Genomic DNA, 15,790 nt, shown 5'->3' on the forward strand with positions numbered 1-15,790 from the left:
GTTCTCTGCTAGCATCAGAGCCGTTGGTTGAGAGGAGGCAAATCAGCTGGGAGAAGGTAAACCTGGAGCAGTGACCAAGTGGTGAGCAGAGAGTTCAATCCTGTTGGCCGCGGGGGTCTGCTTTGCCAGGGAAGTTGCACACAGCAGGATTGAACCCCTCCCACCCATTCTTGGTGTCACCCAGTGACATCAGCTGATGGACAGTTGGGTGTGCTTTTGCAGAGAAATGGCCTTGTGGGCCAAACTGGGCTCCCTGGCAGGCCAGAGGTTCCGCATCCCTGAGGCATATCCCTGATTTTGCCAGTGGGGTACAGTGGGAATATTTGAAGCTCCCTGCAGCAAACAGCCACCACCACCAAATTTTAGATGGCAGCAAAGAAGCCACAGCTATCACTGCCATCCCACTCTTACATTCAGTTGGTAGAGCATAAGACTCTTCCCCTCAGGGTCGTGGTTTCGAGCCCCACGTTTGGCAAAAAAACCCTGCATTGCAGGGTGCTGGACTAGATGACCCTCGTGGTCCCTTCCAACTCTGTCAGCATCAACAGTTGAAACGTGCTTGTGTAAATTTGATGGAGCAGCCTCTGGTTGCGTTGAACTGACTCTTAATGAAAAGCAGTGAGCGCATAATGGAACAGAAGTTGTTATCTGCGGTGAAATCTAGAGAGAGATTTCATAGCCCATCTCCCATCACTGCTGCCACAGGGACCTGGCTGCCCGGAACTGCCTCGTTGGGGAGAACCACCTGGTGAAGGTGGCCGATTTTGGTTTGAGCCGGCTGATGACAGGTGACACCTACACAGCTCACGCCGGCGCCAAGTTCCCCATCAAGTGGACTGCGCCAGAAAGTCTCGCCTACAACAAGTTCTCCATCAAATCTGACGTCTGGGGTAAGAGCTGTGTAGCGTGCCTGTGGTGTTCTGTTGTACATGTAAATAATATTGTGTTTGTGTATATATAATAATTTTAGATTAATAAAGTGATATGTGGTACATGCATATTAGGTAAACTGAGGGAAGCATTAGGTTGGGAGTCGGGGGAGAGTGTGCTCGGAATAGTGAGAGTGAACAGGAAGAACAGAAGAGCCCTGCTGGATCAGGCTAATGGCCCATCTGGCTCAACATCCTGTTCTCATGGTGGCCAACAGTGAATGGATAAGCGTTTTTAATATTGGTGAGAGACAGTTTGGGATCTAAATGTTGTTGGACTACAGTGCCCATCATCCTCAGCAGGCTTAGCCAACGGTCAGGGATGATGGGAGGTGTAGTCTAGCAACATCCGTGGACCCCCCCCCCAAGGGTGAAGAACACTGGTTCTGACAGACAGTTCAGGGCACTTGGACTCAGGAGTTGGATGTGGAGAGAATTACTGGATGTGGATGGGGTAACTACGTTGATTGTAACCAATTTTTGCATGATGGTTTCTGAGATCAAGGGAACAGGTCTTTGTTTGTGCTTGGATGCTACCAGAAACCATTTTGAATCAAGATGACAGGCTGAACCTTTCAAAACTGCAGTGATATCAGCCACTGATTTCAAAACTGCCTGGACTCCCATCATAGCTGTAGAAAAATCCAGTTTTCCAAGGTGGATAATATGCCTGCATTTGTGGAGGCTGTGGATTGTTGTTTTTTTAACATCACATTTTCTCCTCAATCTCCCAAGTGCTGGAGGACCGAGCTGTTAACAAAAGAAATGGCTGGACTAGAACAGTCCCTGGTTGTCTCCCATGTAATGCGTTGTGACACCTCTCAATACACAAGACGGCAGTGGCCTTCCCTTCATGTTAAGAGAGAGAGGGGTGGCTGAAGTAATTACATACAGGTTCCTGAGCTGATGACAAGAGGCTCTGCCTTGCCTAGGGGAATCTCAAGTACCTTTAAAGCACATTTGGAACATATCCCCACCCCCCAGCACCAAAGAATCCTGGGAAGTGTAGTTTGTCAAAGAGGCTGGGTAAACTTCAGTTCCCATAATTCTTTGAGGAGGAAAATGTGCTACAAATCTATGGTGTGTACACAGCTTTCATTTCCTAGGTGAGTTGCAATGCTTGAGGATTTCGTTCAGTCTCCCATCTTTAAGCAAACCAACCTGATTACTGGTACATGTATCACATTATCCTTCCTTTGGGACAAAGCCATAGCTCAGTGGCAGAGCATCTATCTTGCATGCAGATGTTCACAGGTTCAGTCCCCAATGGTATCTCCAAGTGAAGCTGGGAATATCCCCTGCCTGAAACCCTGGAGAGCCACTGCCTGTCTGTGTAGATAGAACTGAGATGGATGAAACAACGATCAGTATAATGCAGCATCCTATGTTCCTGCTTAAATTGGCCTTTTATTTAGAACTATGAGGACTGGAATCTTGCTTTGTTTCTAGGAGAAGGACTGTAGCTCAGTGACCGAACATTTGCTTTGCATGCAGAAGGTCCCAGCTTCAATTCTCAGCATCTCTGGCTAGGGCTGGAAATGTACACTCTCTGAAACCCCTGGAGAGTAGCTGCCTGTCAGTGTAGACAAGACTGCACTAGGTGGACCAGTGGTCAGATTCACTTTACTTGTGTTTTACTTCCATTCTTGGAGGAAGTATGCCTCTGAATAGCATTTGCTGGGAATCACAGGTGGGAAGAGCACTGTTGTGCTGCTTGCAGACTTCCCTTTGGGGCATCTGTTTGGCCACTGAGGGAACAGAACACAGGACTAGATGGGCCCCTTTTGGCCTGATCCAGCAGCCAGGTTCTTTTCATGCTCTTAGGATAGAAGCGAGAAAGGAGGTCAGAGGGCTTTTTTGGAGTGGGTTAGAGAAGGTGAAGGAGAGCTATTTGATTCCCAGAGAAGAAGAAGCATCTCAATAGGAAAGGAGGTTTCAATTAATCCGCCCTGACGTCTCTTAATTGTGCCTTTAACAGGACTTGAAGGAACTTGAAGCGTTCGCACTGGAGACAAGCTAGTAAATTGAAAATTAGGCTAATTCTGCCCTGTCTTATCTCATGAGACTTGTCTGGATTGATGAAGAGGCTTGTTACTCTTCCTTAACGTCTCCGCAGCCGTTCGGCATGGAATGTGAGCTGCCCAGAGCGGGGAACTACCAGAGCGTGTTTTGCTCACGGCTCTCCCACCTCTGGGGAACAAATTTACATGTTGCATTAAAATCAGTTGGGAGTAGGCAAGCCTGGAGTGGGGACTCCTGCAAAGTAGCATTGGGCAGCCTCACCCAAGTGTGAATAATTCTGCAGCATTTTTGCCCCAGGATATGGAGAACACTCCAATCACAGCAGGGGCAAAGGTGTGACAGAGGGACCCACCCATTGCAGACACTGTGTCAGGGCAGCAAATCACACAGAGATGCACCAGGCAACCTCCTCTGTTTCAGAGGCAGCTTCCATAGGCTTTCATTATTTCAGTGGTGTGTTTCTTCTAGCACACTCACAGGAAGGAAACAGGGAGGGGGGATGGGACGAAAATTGAGAAAATAAATAAAAATAAATACCAGCTCAGACTAGTCTGTCCCTATGACTCCAGTGATGTCAGTGGTGCTCCAGGGTTGTAATAAGAGAAAAGACTCCCCCCGCCCCCCGGTAACCTATCCTCTCTTTGATCGGAGATGCTGAGAGTCTGCATGTAAAGGAGTTGCTGCTGAGTGATGGTCCCTCCTCAAAAGAATTATTATTATTATTATTATTATTATTATTATTAATTAAATTAATCTATATATCACTTGTATCGCAAAATGACTTCTAAAGCAGTTTACTATAAAATCAGCATATAGTTAAAATATACGCTAAGAGATCCACAGTGGCATTAAAACACCCTTAATTAAAGTATTCAACAAACCATGGAATTACAAAGCACAACAGGTTGTTTTTTTTGAAAAATAAGTTAAAACAATAAGTTAAAACTCTTCCTTGTGGAGGGAGAAATGTTAATGTATATAGAACTGTACATATGGTTGATTTGAATATGTTATTATTGATTATGTATACTCAATGTATCGGCCGCCTGGGGGGTTTCACTGTTTGGGTTTTGGTTGTTGGTTAAAAAATAAAGAAAAATAAACGAATAAATAAAGAATAAAGAAAAAAGACAATAAAATTATAAGTTCAGTTCACCAAAAATGGTGTGTCTTCAGGAGCCGGCAGAACGTCAACACAGATGGGGCCTCTGTGGCATGCCATGAGACTGTGGCCTCCAGTGAAGCAGCCTGCCTCTGTGTTACCACCAGCGGATAATCTTCACCTTTCCCCAGAGGACCCTTTACCTGGAGGGTGCCAAAGATTTGGGCAGAGATGCTCTGCGAGCAAAGTATCTCAATTGAGGTTTATATAACAATCTATTGACAATGACAACAACCCTCTGAGCAATTTACATACAATTATATGTGAACTATTCATTAAAAGCATCAGTAAAATCAAACATCATAAATCAGATTGACTTAAAACGCATCAAAATATATACAAAATCAGCAGTTTTACACATTTGAATATGCTTTGGATGCCCCTTTCTTTTGCTTATTAACTCCAACCCAGGGATAGTTTAGATGGCCTCTTTACCTCAGCAATCATTTTGGAGAGATTTGTTTTGGTTTAACTAGCCCTGGTGGTTTCTTCTCCTAGGCTTTTCCTTGCCGTGCACGAACCTGGTTTGGGTATGTGCATTGCATGATTAACAGACAAGCTAAGTGTGAAACACACACCATAGCTCTAGTCCCCGTATTTTTTGAGGCAATGCTTCTTTTTTTCCCTTGGCATTAAAAGAAATTTAATGAATGAATGAATGAATGAATAAAAACAATAGTTCAACACAATATAATTGCATGTTAAAATTACGTGCGGTATCCCATGTTAGCCCTAACTCAGAGTAGACCCATTGAAATTGTTGGGCATAACTCATTTCAGTGGGTCTGCTTGAAGTAGAATTTAGTTGGCTATACCTGTATGTGTCTTAAAATTACATTGGTTCCCCCCCAAACATCAATCCTACTTAACGTAGACCCATTGAAATTGATGGATGTGACTAATAATTATTTTTATTGCATTTATATCCCACCTTTCTCTCCAGTGAGCTCAAGGTGGCACACATGGTTCTTCTGCCCCATTTAATCACCACAACAACCCTGGGAGGTAGATGTGGCTAAGAGGCAGAGACTGGCCCAAGGTCACACCCAGTGAACTACATGGTTAAGTGGGGATTTGAATCCTGGTCCTAGTCTGACACTCTTAACTACTACACCACATGGGTCTGCTTTGAGTAGAATTGGCTACAAGGATACATGCCTTAAAATCACACTGGGCTTTATCTCCTGAATGTCAATCCTACTTAGAGTAGACCCTTTGAAACTGATGGGACTAATTTGGGTCCATTAATTTCAGTGGGCCTATTCTGAACAGAAGGTAGATACAACCTGTTGTTGTTGTTTATATGTGTTCCCCACCTTTGTCATAAGCTCCCATTTAAAGTATCAGTACATTGAAAATGTCTTACAGACTTCCTCTTCCCCTGTAGCCTTTGGTGTCTTGCTTTGGGAAATCGCAACGTATGGGATGTCTCCCTACCCTGGGATCGACCTCTCTCAGGTCTATGAGCTCCTGGAGAAGGACTACCGAATGGAACGACCTGAGGGCTGTCCGGAGAAAGTCTATGAGCTCATGAGAGCATGTAAGGTTTTACTTACTTCTACATCTCTGTGGGTTGCTGGGGTCGGCTGCAGTCACAGAGAAGCAGGGAGCCGCTCTTCACCTGGTCTTCTGCCCTTATTGACCCTTGTAAGAACAAGCTGATAGATGACAGGCCCAGGTGTCCGCTTGAGAAATGTGAGTTAATTGTTATTCCAACTGAAGATGAAAGCATTGCATTGTTTCAGCTGGCTTTAGTTACACTCATTATGTTCTTGTTTATTTTATTTATCGCATTTACATTCCACCTTTTTTTCCAAGGAGCTCAAGGTGGTGTACATGGTCTGCCCCCCACTCCTCATTTAATCTGCAGAACGTACCGTATTTTTCGCCCTATAGGACGCACTTTTTCCCCTCCAAAAATGAAGGGGAAATCTGGGTGCGTCCTATGGGGCAAATGCAGGCTTTTGCTGAAGCTTGGAGAGCGAGAGGAGTCGGTGCGCACCGACCCCTCTCACCCTCCAGGCTTCAGGAAGATATCCGCAGCCTAGGCAGCCCTGTGGGAGGTCCCGTAGGGCTGTCTAGGCTGCGGATAGCAGCCTGCTTCCCGGAGCGTCGGGCGCCCTGAAAGTAGAGTGCCCGGTGCTTCGGGAACACATCCACAGCCTAGGCAGCCCTGCGGGAGGTCCCGCAGGGATGTCTAGGCTGCGGATAGCAGCCTGGCGCGAGGGGCGCCCTGAAGCAGAGCGCCCCCCGCGCCGGGCAGACATCCGCAGCGTGGGGAGCCTTGCAGGAGTTCCCCGCAGGGTTCCCCACGCTGCAGATAGCAGCCTGCCGCCCGGCGGGCGGGGCGCCCTGAAGCAGAGCGCCCCCCACGCCGGGCAGACATCCGCAGCGTGGGGAGCCTTGCAGGAGTTCCCCACAGGGCTCCCCACACTGCGGATAGCAGCCTGCCGCCCGGCGGGCGGGACGCCCTGAAGCAGCGCACCCTTCGCGCCGGGCAGATATCGGCCAGCCCCACAAGCTCGGGGGACAGCAGGGAGGCGCAGCGCCGCCATCCCGCTGTTCCTCGACCTGGTTCGGTTTCCCCGACCTGCTTTGGGGGGGGGAATAAAGGGGGGGGAATTCCTTTATTTCCCCCCAAAAAAACTAGGTGCGTCCTATGGGACGGAGCGTCCTGTGGGACGAAAAATACGGTAATCTGTGGCATAGGTTAGGCCGAGAGATGTTGCCTAGCCCAAGGTCACCTTTGAACCCCAGTCTCCCAGGTCCTCATTTAATTCTTACAGTGACCCTGTTAGGTAGGTTAGGCTGATAGCCCCTATCGCTTCACCCTTATGGCTAGGAGGGAGAACTCAAGGAAGTGCACCTTCTCACCCATCAGGGAGTTTGGCTACTCCTCCCAAAGAGTTCTTAACTTGTGAGAATGGGAAGAAACTGCATGGTAGAGAGAGTGGGTTTGCACATGTGTTGAAGGTATTTCACAAAACGCTAACATTCCGCCCTTCCTTTCCTACTTTTCAGGCTGGCAGTGGAGCCCATCCGATAGGCCTTCCTTTGCAGAAATCCACCAAGCGTTTGAAACTATGTTTCAGGAATCCAGCATTTCTGATGGTAGGTGCCATCACGGATAATTCCCGCTCTGTGGGAGGCGAGATAAGTGCTTTGTTTTCTGCATGATTGCTTCATCTGCATAACCCCATGCATTTTATTTTATTTTTGGAGATGTAGTGGAAATATTCTTTTGATAAGTCAGGGTAGGGGGCCACCAACAGTTCTGGGTCCAGAAACTCAGGCAGACAAAACCCACTGCAGTCAGCTGAAGGCAACCAACCATGTTCTTTCTCAGCACCAATGAAAACTAATAAATGAATAGAAAGAATCTACCCAAGTGATGCTGACATAAAAACCTCACATATACACTAAGTAAAAGAATCTAATTTTACTTCCCCCCATCTGAAAATAGAGTCTATGTAGATACTTTTGTAACCCAAGAAAATATTTAATAAAAACAATTTTAAAAGAAACTCAAGACTAGCACCCAAAATGGACTAGTAGCCAACACAAACACGCACACAGAGATACTAGGCACTGTGTCCCCAACTGTCTCAGCTCTCCAACCCCTTGCCATTCCCCCCATTAACCCCCTAGAGCAGCGGTTCTCAACCTGTGGGTCCCCAGATGTTGTTAGACAACAACTCCCATCATCCCTGACCACTGGTCGTGCTGGCTAGGAATGATGGGAATTGCAGTCCAACAACATCTGGGGACCCACAAGTTGAAAAACACTGCCCTAGAGCTTTCCCTCCCCACCACATGCATCTAGGAAGCAGAGCCAACCAAGGCTGGATCTGGACACATCAAAGAAGCTTTTCCGTTTAAAGTGTTGTAAATTTAAACAGGGAAAACAGGTAGAGAAAACCAGAACTCCACATCACCATCTGGTGGCACAGTTATATTGCATATACAACACATATAAATCGCTTTTCCTTTACCAGCCTAGCTGAATCCCAACTTGTATTTTTGTCCCCATCCTCCTTCTCCCTGCTTAGTTTTACAAGGGGAAGCAGCAAGACCTGATAAGGAAGCTGATGGGCAGGGCTGCCCCCTGAGCTGGTTTCAAGGAAGGCTGGGGTTGGTGGGGTGGTGCCTCACTTGTCCTAATAGAATGGCCTGCACTGCAGTAAAGGCTTAATTTCTGTCAGTTGCTAACTCTGGTTAGTGCCTGTTGACTCTTTGCTCTCTCTCCCCCTGCTCCCCACCCCATCCTTGTGTTTTCCAGAGGTGGAGAAAGAGTTGGGGAAGAAAGGAATGAGAAGCGTAGTGAGCACCTTACTACAAGCTCCAGAACTGCCAACAAAGACAAGGACATCCAGAAGAGGAGCTGAATGCAAAGAAGCCAATGAGAGCTTGGAGGCGGGATCCACCAAAGGACCAGGGGAATGCGGTATGTCCTAGCTCTGGTAGCAAGAGGACTCAAGGTGGCTCCAGGACACCTGAGGCACCTTGAAGAGGCTTGAGGCAGCCTGCAGCACACAAAACAGCTGGGTCAGGACTCCAATGACCATTGGGGTTGCTCCTTCCTAAATTTGATGTGTGTGTGTTTATGAGAAAGAGATAAAATATGGATGTGGTTGTTTTGGGTAGCATTATGAGGATTTTTTGAGATGTATGCTCATACCAGACCAGGGCACAATCTGGATTTTAACATATATATTTTTTAAAAAAATAATAGTTAAACAAATTAACAAAATTTATATGCCACTTGATTGTACATGAAACTCCTAAGCACTTTGGCACAAATAACATTAAGCAAAGATTAAAATTATTGACAACAGACAAAGTTAAAAACAGGAGTTTAAAAAAAATGATTCCAACGGTGGGTGACACTCAAATTAAAAATACATCCAAGTTCTAAATCAGTTAATTTAAAACATCTTAAACAATGAGGGCAAGGCCATCCCCAGAGAGGTGGTGTTAAGGAGGTAGCCCTTGCCCTTGCTTACCTCTGAAGCTGCTGCTGCTGCTGCTGGGGGTGCCCCTGCCCCCATTGGACCAGGCCTTGATATAGCTCCTACTACCCTAGTAGATTGAGCCCAGGTGTGCTCTCAAGCAATCTGGCCAGGCCTCCCTCTGCCAGTGAAATCCAGCTGCTATGGAGGAGGGTCACTTACAGTCTCCGGCTGCTCCACTAAATTAGCCCCCCTTTACCCTGATCCACCAGCCAGGCTCTTTGTGTTCTTATTAGCTGTGGTATTTGGGAAAGATCCTCCAGGTCTAAGAGAAATCTACCTGGAAGTACCATTTGCTGGTGAGGCAATGGCATGGGCCTTACAGCCCTGCTTCTGGGGTTGGATGGGCTGCTGGTCTGTTCCAGCAAGGATGGTCTGCCTTCGCTCTTGGAGGTACTATGCCCCCTGGTGCCAGTTGTTTGGAATCCTAAGTGTCCCTGGTGACGCTGGTATGCTGAGATCTTGCTTGTGGGCTTCCCATAGGGCATCTGGTTGATCACAAGTGTATTTCCCAGTCCTAACTGGGAATTGAACCTGGGACCTCCTGCATATGAAGCAGGTGCCTTACCACTGATCTGTGGTTCCATGTCTTAATGATAAAGAAAGATTCCATTCCTTGTGGTTCTGAATTAAATAGGGGCATAGGAAGCTGCCTTATACACAGAACATTGTTCCATCATGCTCAGTATGGTCTACAGTGACCGGCAGTGGCTCTCCAGGGTTTGAGGCAGCTGGTATTTCCTAGCCCTACCTGGAGACACTGCCAGGATTGAACCTGAGACTTTCCACATACATAGCAGGTGCTGTATTGCTGAGCTAAGTTTGCAGTTTGACACTTGAGATTAAGAGGCAGCTGCACACAAATGGCCACCCAGCTCTAGAAAGCCTATTCAAATTGGCCTACAGCCCAGAGATTTCTCTTGCAAGTTACTGGAATGAGAACTTAAGAAGGGCCATGCTGGTTCTTCAGACTCCAAACGTCCACCATCCTCTATTCCAGCATCAGATAACCAGATGCCTCTGACCATGTGCACGACGCAAGGGCACTGGCATGTTGCTTCCCAGCAGCTCTCAGATAAACTGCCTCTGAACAGAGAGGCTGCACCTAACTATCATGGCTAACAGCTGCTGATAAATAAACCTTCCCATTCCTCCATGAACGTGCCTGATCCACTCTTAAAATCAGTGGTCGTCACTACGTCTCACAGTAGTAAATCTTTAAAAGTAGCTACTTAAGAGAACGAGCTGAGAAGTCATTTGGTGTCCTTAGATAAGCTGCTCTCTGCCCGCCCCCCGCCAAACAAATCTGCAGCATGGCGCGGGATAATCATGCTGCTGTACCTAATAAGAGTTACTGACATAATTCATGTGAAGCACTTTGAGAGCTTAGAATAAATACCAGGTCTTATTATTATAGCAGTGTAACTTATGCCTGCCACATTTCAAATCAACCTCCAGACAGGCCCATAAGGCGAGGAGATTGGTTTGCCGGTTAAGCAAGTGCTGTCTAATTCTTGACTTTCTATTTTTCCTGCTCTGCAGACCCCGCGGACCACGAGCCAGCAGTGTCCCCCTTGCTGCTGCGGAAGGAGAGGGGCCCTGCAGACGGGGGCTTGAATGAGGATGACCGCTTGCTCCCGAAGGACAAGAAGACCAACCTCTTCAGCGCCCTCATCAAGAAGAAGAAGAAGATGGCCCCCACCCCGCCCAAGCGGAGCAGCTCCTTCCGGGAGGCGGACGCCCATCTGGACCGCAAGGGAGGGGGTGAGGAAGAGGGCAAGGAGGGCAGCAACGGGGCTGCGCTGGCAGACGCCGAGGACCGCGCCAGGTTCCAAGGTGCCATCAGCGAGGCTGGAGTCACCAATGGGACTGTGTCTGGGAACTCAGGGTTGCTGTCGCCCAACCCCTGGAAAAAATCTGGCCCTGCCACCAATAGCCGGCCAGGGGCCAGTGAGGAAGAGAACAGCTTGAACTCTGCCAGCAAGCGCTTCCTGCGATCGTGCTCGGCCTCCTGTGTGCCCCATGGGACCAAGGACACAGAGTGGAAGTCGGTCACCCTGCCCCGGAACCTGCAATCCACAGGGCGTCAGTTCAACTCGTCCACCTTTGGGGGGCACAAGAGTGAGAAGCCTGCCCTGCCTCGGAAGAGGGCCAACGAGGCAAAGGCAGATGTGGTCACCCGGGGGACAGTGACCCCACCTCCTCGGCTGCTCAAGAAGAGCGATGAGGCACCTGAAGACGTCTTCAGAGATGCCGAGTCCAGCCCGGGTTCCAGCCCGCCCACACTGACGCCAAAACTTATCCGGAGGCAGCAGCTTGTGCCTCCCGCCAGCCTTCCTCACAAAGAGGAAGGCATGAAATCCAGTGCCTTAGGAGGTGGGTTGGGAACAGAGCAGAGCCCCTCTGCCAAAGCTGGCATCTTCCTCAGCAAAGCTGCTGCTGAAGAGCCCCGGCTGAGGAAGGCAAAACAGCCTTCGGAGAAAGACAAGGGGAAGCTCTCCAAGTTGAAACCAGCCCCGCCCCCTCCAGTCTCCTCCTCATCTTTTTCCATAGGGAAAAGCAGCAAGGGGGGTCTTAGCCCGGGACACGAGGAGACACCCATGCCAAAGGGCAAGCAGCCAACTCAGGCCACAGACTCCTCGAGCATTGAGCCCCCCAAGTCCAGTCTGTTAGCAGAGGGAATGAAAAAGCCTGCGATCTCCTCTGTACCAAAGCCCCCATCCGCCACAAAACTGCTGCTGATGGCAGCCTCCGCCTCCTCCACTACTTCTCCCTCATCTGCCCCAAGTGTTGACCAGCCTCCCTCTACGGCCTTCATCCCCCTCATCTCCACTCGTGTCTCCCTGCGAAAGACCCGCCAGCCCCCAGAGAAGATCGCCAGTGGTGCCGTCACCAAGGGGATGGTCTTGGAGAGCTCTGAGGCTCTGCGGACGGCCATCAGCAAGAACTCTGAGCAGATGGTGAGCCACAGCGCCGTCCTGGAGGCAGGCAAGAATCTCTACACTTTCTGTGTCAGCTATGTGGACTCCATTCAGCAGATGCGGAAGTTCACATTCCGGGAAGCCATCAACAAGCTGGAGAACAGCCTCCGGGAACTCCAGATCTGCCCTACTGCAGCCACCGGGGGCCCCTCTGCCACCCAGGACTTTAGCAAGTTGCTCAGTTCTGTGAAAGAAATTAGTGACATCGTCCAGAGGTAGCAGAAGCCACTGGATACCTGTAACTGGGGAAGATGATGGGTTGCTGCACAACTGAGTGCTGATGCAGGACTTGGGGGTGGGGTGGCATGGGTGGGGGTGGAGGGCATCAGTTGGGACTGGCCAAGGCATTTTGTGGCCTGGGGCAGAACAAAACAGCCCCAAAATCATCACACATATTAACTAACACAGGGTGATGTCTTCTGCGCTTGACCCAACTGAAACCAGTGGGTCCCAGGAAATACAATTCAAGGGGTGTGTGAGGCTATGAAGCTCACTGAAGTGAAGCAGGTCTGGATCTGGTCACTGCCGGAACAGGAGGCTTCCCAGGAGATACAAAGGTGCACCACCTGGAGTCCTGTGATGGAAAGAAGTCAATACACAAACAGACACAGAAAGTGTGCAAGAACAGCTCTCCTCAATTTTAGCCAGGGGTTACACAGGATCCTCTGAGGGCTTCTACCTCCCTCCCTCTGTGTCACCCTTACGGGCTCTCAAAACCCTCTGCCTCACCTTGAACTACCCCATCCTATCGTGTGGGCACAAAGCTGCCTGTTCATTGCAAGTCTAGCCCCTGAACTAGAGACTCATTGAGAGATGGTCCACCCATCCACATATCTCTCTCCCTCTCCCCCTCTCCCTTTTCTAACCCAGATTCCCTGCTGTCTCGAAATCCTCTTATCTGTGGAGTTCTCGCCTTGAGGGGAAATGACTGAACAGTATTGAGGCTGGCATCATTTCCTTTTATTCCTGTTTAATGTTTCATTTCTTTTGGACCAACCTGTACATTGGAGGCTGTGCTTGATGGACCCTGCTGCCTGGACCAGTTTTCCCAGCCAAAAGGTGTATGGAGGAGGTCTCTTCAAGTTCCTTCCTTCTCTTCTCCCCTGTATGGTGTTTTATTCCATACCTGCCCTTCTCCACTTCCCTGTCATCTGCACCAGATCTCTGTATTTTCCAGTTTGGAACTGGCTAGCGAAGGGGACAGAGGGAGGAGGAGATTGGCAATGATGCAAAAGCCCTGTCTTGCCAGGAGAACCTGAGCAATTATTATGTCCCTTTGCCCCCATGTTCCCAGCACTACCTGTATCCACTGTCAAGGGGTCCTTTATCTTACCTTACCTTACCTTAGACCTGTTCTGGTGGTGAAAAACCACCACCACCACCGCATTCCCATCTCTCCAATAAACAGCCTAGCCAAATTATTTCTAAATGGCATGATTCAAACAGGGCATCAGTTAAAGCAGGTACCTCCCAAAATGTATGCTGGTGGTGAATTGCTAGCATCTGACTAGAAATTAAAATGGGAGCTGTAAATCTCTCCCCCTCAAAAAAAATAAATATGTAGCACTGTCCTGCAAAGAAACACTTTTGGTGGGTTTTCAGAAATTTGTTAATTTTCATAGAAGTGGAGCTTACTATCAGTATTTAACCAGAGGCAGAAGAGAATTTTATCCTCCCACACTAATTTCCTTCCTGAAACAAGCTCAGCCATTCCCACTGTAGATTCACTTTGTGCTTTCATATTTGGACTACAAAGTACTTTGTTCAGGGCATGGATGGGAAACCTGTGGCCTTCTGGATGCTGTTGAAACTCCCAGTTCTCAGCGGCCAGCATGGCCAACAGTCCAGTGTGGATGGGAGCTGTGAGATGTGAGCCCAACAATGAGGGACTGGCAACTAGTTCTTATTGGATGCCTGGCCCCTTGTCAGGGACTTTGGAAGTTGTAGTTCAATAACGTCTGTAAGGGCACACAACCACTGACTCTTGATTTAATGAAAATGAACTGCAATCCTTTGTGTTCATAAACCCCTCTTGACAAAGGCTCATCTTACAGTAGCACCGCTCCTAACAAGTGCCAAGAGGGGATTAGATGATTAAATGCAAAAGGTAATTCCCTGCAGATGCCAAACTAGGCATGTCAGGAAGAAGTGTGCAGGAAGAAGGCATGTCACATGCTGTCTTTGTCTCTGTAGGATCCCTCATCCTCAATTAAATAGATAGATATATAGATAAGATAGACTTGGATGGCTTTAAAAGAGGAGTGGACAAATTCAGGGAGCAGAAGGCTATTGATGGCTACTTGCCATGGTGGCTGTGCTCTGCTTCTATAGTCGGAGGCAGTAATGCTTCTGATTTCCAGAACTCTTGAGAGGGGAGTGCTTTTGAAATCATGTTCTGTTTGCCTGTTTCCTGCGGGCATCTGGTTAGCCACTGTGAGAACAGGATTCTGGTCAAGATGGCTCATTGGCCTGATCCAACAGGCTCTTATGTTCTTAGATAAACAGACACAGGGGAGCATTTGATCCTATCTGCACAGAGGGTTCAAAGAGCCAGGAGCAGTTTTATCCAATGAGACATTTGTTGACAGACTCTCCTAATCCAAGAGCATAGCTAGCCCCTTGCCCCTTTGCAAAGCGATTAGCTCCCCTAATGCTGGCTTCCCAAAGCCTTGTCCCATCACCTGCTCACCAGTCTACTGTCACATTTACTGCCCAGGAGGTTTCAATCCCACCTACTGTCCCCTTGGCAAAAATTGTTTTTTTGATCAGCTCAATGCTACTTCACCCTGTTAACTGCAATTTACCACCACTTGATTTTTTAAACAGCGAGGCTCAAGGAAACCAAAACCGATTATCATTCGCCCCTTCCTTCTCTTCTTTTGCCTCGCGTTGTCCTTATCCTCTCTATGTGTCTTCAGCACTAACCACTTTTAAATTACATTGCTGCCTTCCCCTTTGAGGGTTCTTTAGCTGTGATTCCTGCATTGCAGAGGGTTGGACTAGATGACCCTACCAATTCTATGATGCTACGATTTCCTTTTTTATATGTTGGTTATGTCGCTGTGACATTTCTGAGACTCTTTCCTCTCCACTCCACCCACAAAACCCACTCGCACACCGCTTTGCAACATAGTCATAACATGGGGGGGGGGTTGTACATGACAATAAATATGGGGATGTAAATGCACCACTGCCGGCTGCCTTTGTGGACCCAGATGTGCATGACAAAAAACAAACAGTAGACCAAAAAAGACTTGCACCCCTAAACACTCACATACACACCCAGAAAAAGATATCTCTCTTTTCCTGTTGGGCTCTACTGTTTCCAGAGGGTACCAATTTCGTTTTTGTGGATAATCTCTTGTTGCCACTATAGATATATGTTTGTAACTCAATATTACACACAGTTTTGTAGGTCTTTCTGTCTGTTTCGTTTTACAACATGTGAATAGCTGTGTCTCTCTTTGCACCCCCACCCACGCAATAATACTTGCGGGACTTTGTAGTTTTCCTCCCTCAGCTGATGATTGTCCAGTTCAGAATGCGGGGGTGGGGGCTGGAGGATACCTCCCCTCCCCCTGTAAATGGCTTTCTCTCTCTATCTTTGGCTTTGTGTTTGTTTTTTAAATAATTCCAGATTTTTCTTCCTTAGCGGTTTTTTTTTTAAATAAATTGATGTCAAAGAAA

The 15,790-nt window shown here is 48.1% G+C and overlaps 1 protein-coding gene across 2 annotated transcripts in view; it reads left to right on the plus strand.

Moving 5' to 3' along the window:
* Nucleotides 1-15,790, plus strand: part of ABL1 (ABL proto-oncogene 1, non-receptor tyrosine kinase) — a 126,234-nt gene extending 110,444 nt beyond the window's left edge. For both annotated transcript variants that reach the window (XM_083485020.1, XM_083485021.1), the window contains exons 7-11: nt 706-890; nt 5,501-5,653; nt 7,135-7,224; nt 8,393-8,557; nt 10,665-15,790. In XM_083485020.1, coding sequence (XP_083341146.1) covers nt 706-890; nt 5,501-5,653; nt 7,135-7,224; nt 8,393-8,557; nt 10,665-12,322 — 2,251 coding nt within the window. In that variant the 3' untranslated portion in view covers nt 12,323-15,790. The remainder of the gene's footprint in view (nt 1-705; nt 891-5,500; nt 5,654-7,134; nt 7,225-8,392; nt 8,558-10,664) is intronic.

This window comes from Podarcis liolepis (assembly GCF_965112155.1).
Source record: "Podarcis liolepis genome assembly, chromosome: Z".
Classification (NCBI taxonomy): domain Eukaryota; kingdom Metazoa; phylum Chordata; class Lepidosauria; order Squamata; family Lacertidae; genus Podarcis; species Podarcis liolepis.